The sequence below is a fragment of the Mastomys coucha genome, unplaced genomic scaffold, assembly GCF_008632895.1.
Source record: "Mastomys coucha isolate ucsf_1 unplaced genomic scaffold, UCSF_Mcou_1 pScaffold4, whole genome shotgun sequence".
NCBI classification, from domain to species: domain Eukaryota; kingdom Metazoa; phylum Chordata; class Mammalia; order Rodentia; family Muridae; genus Mastomys; species Mastomys coucha.
The window spans coordinates 44,770,960-44,777,004 of record NW_022196910.1 but is presented as its reverse complement, the minus strand read 5'-3'; the positions used below and the strand labels follow the sequence as shown (position 1 = coordinate 44,777,004).

At 44.4% G+C, this 6,045-nt stretch overlaps 1 protein-coding gene across 1 annotated transcript in view; it reads right to left on the bottom strand.

Moving 5' to 3' along the window:
* Cpm (carboxypeptidase M) overlaps positions 1–5,330 on the bottom strand; it is a 61,010-nt gene extending 55,680 nt beyond the window's left edge. Inside the window, exons 1-2 of the mRNA XM_031350032.1 lie at positions 5,304–5,330; positions 4,947–5,109 (exon numbers count right to left, since the gene is read on the bottom strand). Of these exons, the coding sequence (XP_031205892.1) occupies positions 4,947–5,106 (160 nt within the window). The 5' untranslated portion in view covers positions 5,107–5,109; positions 5,304–5,330. The remainder of the gene's footprint in view (positions 1–4,946; positions 5,110–5,303) is intronic.
* Between the last annotated feature and the right edge of the window lie 715 nt (positions 5,331–6,045).

Below are 6,045 nucleotides of genomic sequence, written 5' to 3'. Positions count from 1 at the left end.
CACACACACACACACACATATACACACACATACACACCACATGTGTGCATGCAGACAAACATAAAAAGTTACTTAATGTTGGCTCTCAGTATTAGTTTTTAAAGTCTTGAAAGTATTTCTGTCTAGGGTATTTGAGATTTTGAATGCAAGTTGATACTGGCTATAAATGAAGCAAAATAAGATGCTGGTTTACTCTTTGGATATTCTCTGTCTCAATTTCCACTTAAAATATTATACTAAAGGGGCTGGAGAGATGTCTCAGTGGTTAGGAACATTGACTGTTCTTCCAGAGATCCTGAGTTCAATTCCCAGCAATCACATGGTGGCTCACAACCATCTGTAATGAGATCTGATGCCCTCTTCTGGTGTGTCTGAAGACAGCTACAGTGTACTTATATACATAAAATAAATAAATCTAAAAAAAATATATACTAAAAAGCCAAAGGATATATAACACCTTTTCTTACATTTTAAAAATGTATGTATTTAAGACCACCAAACAGTTAAAAAACAAGGTTTTGTTAGACTTCTTAAAGGGAAATGCCTGCTAAGTTCAACTGACTTTACAATCACACAAATGGGCAGTGAGAGCCCAGATTCCAAGGTTTCAGGGTTTGTTCTGAAATTCAGTTTTGGATCTCTCAATATTTCTATCACTTTATACAGGAGTTCAAGCAAATTGGTTTTGGGGAACATATTTGGAAAATGAGCAGAATGTGAGGAAAAACAATGGTTGTGCTCAAATCTTAGATACATGGCCCATCCACCCCACACCCCCAGGAGAAATCACTAGCTAAAACCTATCCAGTCAAGGGCAGGAGACTGTGAGAGATGTTGTAAGCTTAGTCTCTGCCCTGTGGGAGCAAGAATCTAAGCCAATTCTGGGGAGATTTCTGAATGCCTAAGTTGGCCAACAGGCTCCAGCAGACCTGTGGAAGTAAGTTCCTGGAGAAACAAACAAGAGGAAGAAACTCCTCCTTATGCTTCAACCACAAAGAAAAGCCATTGATATCATAACTAGTGTTTTAGAAGTTTTCCCTTAATATACATTTCATGAGAAATTATAAACCAATATAATGGATTAAATTTTTGTATTACTTTTAAAATTTGTGTGCAGTCCATGCATGCCACAGCACATGTGTGGAAGTCAAAAGACAATGTATAGAAGGTGGTTCTCCACAGAATCCCAAGAATCAAACCACCGGGTCAGGCTTGGCAGTAAGTGCAGTTACCGTTCAAGACAATAAATTATCTTTAAAAGGCACACAGAAAAAGCTGTGTGTGGTGCCTTGCAGATGTAACCCCATCTGTGTAGGCAGAGACAGAAGGATCCCTGTGCTTATTGCTAGCCTTGCCAAATAATGGAGAGCTCCAACTTCAGTGTGGAGAGCTCCAACTTTAGTGTGGCAAGCTCTAACTTCAGTGTGGCGAGCTCCAACTTTAGTGAAAGACCCTGTCTCAAACATAAAGTGGAAAGCATTAAAGGAAGACACTCAGTGTTCACCTTCTGGCCTCTGTATGCACTCACACACATGCGCGCAGAGGCAGAGGGGACAGCTGGAAGAGCAGGGTAGGGACAAGACCAGAAGAGGAGATCTGGGGAACCTTATAGCAAAAAGGCTGCCAAGGCAGACCTTGGCCCAAGGTAGGCTTTGATTGTGGTCAAGACTGTTACAAAAATGGATAATTTATTTAATCCCAATTCTTATTTGTAAAGGATTTGGTGTGTGTGTGTGTGTGTGTGTGTGTGTGTGTGTGTGTGTGTGGTATTGTGTAGGTACCCCCAGAAGCCAGAAGAAGACATCATATCCTCTAGAGTTGGAGTTACAGGCAGTGTGAACAACCATGTGGGTGCTAGGAACTGGGGTCTGATCCTCTGGAAGGGCAACAAAGCCATTTTTTTCCAGCTCCATTTCTTTACATATAAATTAAGGTGGAGATAGTGGTGTGCATGCCATTGTTAAAATGATTAGGCTTCTCTCTCTCTCTCTCTCTCTCTCTCTCTCTCTCTCTCTCTCTCTCTCTCACACACACACACACACACACACACACACACGCACACACACTCCCAACAGATAATGAATATTGTGCCCTGGTATACCTGGTACTACTTTTCTTGTTTCACCTAAGATTTTTCTACATCATGTCAACAAGTTTTAAGAATTCCTTCAGCTGAGCGGTGGTGGCACACGCCTTTAATCCAAGCACTTGGGAGGCAGAGGCAGGCGGATTTCTGAGTTCAAGGCCAGCCTGGTCTCCAGAGTGAGTTCCAGGATAGCTAAGGCTATACAGAGTAACCCTGTCTCGAACCCCCCCACCCCCAAAAAAATCCACAATTGGGGCTAGAGAAATGGCTCAGCAGTCAAGAACACTTGAAAATGCTCTTCCAGAGGTCCTGAGTTCAATTCCCAGCAACCACATGGGCTCACAATCATCTGTAATGGGATCTGATGCTTTCTTCTAGTGTGTCTGAAGACAGCTACAGTGTAGTGTACTCATGTAAGTAAAATAAATATATCTTAAAAATATAATAAATAAAAAAATCTGCAATTATAAAAGAAATATGTAAGATGTATCAATGGATTTATATCATCATTTATAACAGAATCAGAAGGTATTCCAATGTCCTAACCTGGAGAATGACTAACAAAACACACGCAGAGTATAAAGTCAAGAGAATTCATCAGTAGTCCAAATCATATTTACTAAAAATAAATAGTAGAATAGTGTGAAGTGGGGAAGGAAATAGAATTCATAATTGCAGTAATGGAAACATGATGGAGACTCACAAAACCCGAGATGCATTTGCCCAATTAGCCACTATTTTCTCGTCTGGGTGAGGCTGCCCATATTAACAGCAGAAGAAAGTAAACAAAGACAACTAGAGTAAACCCCGTGTGCTAAGTACACATACCTCATACCAGAGGGCAAATGTCCAGGGAACATTTCTTATCCAGTAGAAAAGAGCACCATCGAGAATCACCATGCCTCAGTCAACACACTAAAATTCAGGGATACCTTGGCAACTGGATGTCAATCACAGGTGTACAGTTTAACCTACCCTGGAACCTAACAGTAGATTTGGGATTTTTTCCTAATTCAAGTAATTACTTAGAGATGTATACACAGCATAAATATCTGACTGCTGGTGCCAGCACTTATTTCTTACATCATAGCCCCTTCATCCTTTAACCACTGAAGCGCAATCAAGGTTAAAAACAAAGGTCAAGCAAATCTACTGGCTTTCACTCTTCCTGAGATTTGAATTCAGGTGAGTGGATAGTCTCATATATCTGTCATAAGAACCTTGTGTTTGAAAACAAAAACACACAAGTCATGTGGTTCTTGCACTAAGAGCATCCCATCACCTTGGTAATTACAAAATGATTGAACAATAACAGCAAGTTAGTTTTGTTGTACGTTTGTTTTATATTAACTAGTATTCTTAAATCTTTTAAATTTGTTCTACTCTAGCCCTTGGGATAAATTATTTTAAGAGGTTCGATCTATATGCTGATTCAAGATATAATTTTTTCACATAACTAACCTCCATAGTTGGGGTTTGTGGAGACCAGATGATTTCAGATTCTTATTTATTTATTTTATGTGTGTGGGTATATTCAGACACACCAGAAGAGGGCATCAGATCCCACTACAAATGGTTGTGAGCCACTTTGTGGTTGCTGGGAATTGAACTCAGGACCTCTGGAAGAGCAGTCAGTGCTCTTAACCGTTGAGCCATCTCGCCAGCCCTCAGATTATTTCTGACACCAACTCTTACAATGCTGCTTCAAAAATAAAGCTTCTATTACACAGTCCAAGCATTTTTTATTGCATTTTAATATTTCTCTATAATACAAGAACCATGATATTAACAATTATAAGAAGTGACTGATTACTTAGTAATGTGGTTATGAGACTTCCAGCCGAGTCAAAAGATGAGTGCTAAACTGCAGGTAAGAATCTTTGAACACAACTTCCACAGCTGAGCCAAACTGCATGACTCTTTTATGCAGAGCATTAAGTTTTCTGGTAACCACTTTTGTGAGAATCAGTGTAGTACAAAAGATGAGGAAATGATGATAGCTGCTAAATTTATTTGCCCCACTCCAAATGATCAGGTGCTAGTCCTGGCTAAAACTTCATCCTCTATGACTAGCAGGTTAGGTTAAAGATACAAGGTTTGAGGTCCTGGGTTTTATCTCCAGGAGATTGCTAGCTAGCTAGATGGATGGATGGATAGAATCGCCATCTAGGTAACTAGACCAAAATCCTTAATTTCTTTGATTCCCCAGCTGCTCCCTCCTCTGAGAATATATAGTTTCAAAATTAAAGCAAACTAAGTGATACACTTGAAAATGGTAAGGATATCACTCATTGGGACTTTCTACCAAACAGGTGCATCCTTCAAAAACAGCCTTTAGATATAGACCCGCATTTTCTCATAACTTTTAAGGTATAGGGTTAATCACACATGCGTATAACTCTAGAAAAGTACAGCACTGTCTAGTTTAAAAGTGACCTGAGGAAACCGTAGTTAACAGTCACAATCAGTATGCAAGGAAGACAACAACAAGGGAAACTGAGGAAGATGTTTACCCTGAAAAGGAACGCAGATACACCTCTCAGATAATGTCCTCCCGATCCCCAAAGGCAATAGAACTAAGCGATACTGACTCTAGGTAGAGAAACTGCAATATACATACAGTTCCTCTTACCGCACTCCTGATCTAACAAAATTGAAAACAAAACAAAACAAAACAAAACAAAAACCCAAACCAAAAACCAAACAACCACAAACAAAAGCAGAAAACCACTGAGTGGGCAAGGTATGCTTTACCTGCGTGGAGCGCGTCCTGGAGCCTCACTAACAGGGGAACAGAAGTTGCCACTCAACTTTTGAACGCGGGTTGAGGGTTAAGGGACCTGCGCAGGAGACTACCTACCTCTCACAGATTTCCCGATGCTGTGCAAGTGCGTGATCGAACTGTAGTTCTGAGCCACGCTCTTTAGGAACGCCTCCATCCTTTCCTGGTGGTGGTACTGGAAATCCAGGGCGGCCACCACGGGCAGCAGAAGCCCCAGCCACAGGCGCGCACGGTCCATGTCCTAGAGATGGAGGAGAAGGAGTGAGCAGCTGAGGTTCGCCCCGGGAAGCGCGGGCACTGCCAGCCGGCGTCCTCTCCGCCCTCGGAGACACCTGAGCTCCAGGCTCCCTCCCCCGAGGGGCCAGGCGAGGTGGTCCCACCGGAGCCCGGCAGCCCGCCCGAGTCCCCGCAGCAGCACCCCTCCGGGAGTCTCACCAGTGCTAGGCGCGCGTCTCCGCCCGCCGACGGGCGCCGGGAGCTCCGGGGAGTTATAGCCCGGACCGAGGGGCGGGCCCGGACGCCCCGCCCACCGACACGCCCGCTCAGCGCCGCGCCCGCTCCGGGGGCGGGTCTCCGCCCTCGCTCCCGGGACGACGTGCCCTGCAGGGTATGGAGGACATCGAGCGAGCCTTGTGGGCGGTGGGGCGCAACCCATCAGAGTCCGAGGTGTTGGACGTGCGGCCTGGCCTCCGCCACTGCGGCCCCGGGAACGCTGCGCAGACGGTGCCCACGGTGGGCGGTCTGCAGGCGGGCCACCTGGAGTCCAAGCTGGGCCAGGCTTCCAGCCCTGTGCTGCTACTGGGGAAGCCCGGGAGCTTTACGTGCCAAGTGTGCGGTACAGGAACATGTCGAACAAAAGTGTCTAGTAGATATAGCATTTGGCTGAATCAGAGTTAAGTTTGTGACCAACTCGCAGGACAAAAGCAGAGCCGCTGTCGTCGCTGCTCCATAGTCCTCAGGCCAGATCCGGTGCTTCTGCCTAAAATTCTGCTTTCTGAGAGGAGGGGGTGGGCTGTGTTTGCATTAAACCGAACACAGACCGTGACTGGAGAGAAGTGGTTCGTGACAAGGGGCCATCATGTTCTAAAGGGCACCACACACACAGTCTCTCTGTCCCAAGGATTTACACACACTGTTATAGAAATACCGGCTCCTGCAAGGGTCTGGTGCAAACAAA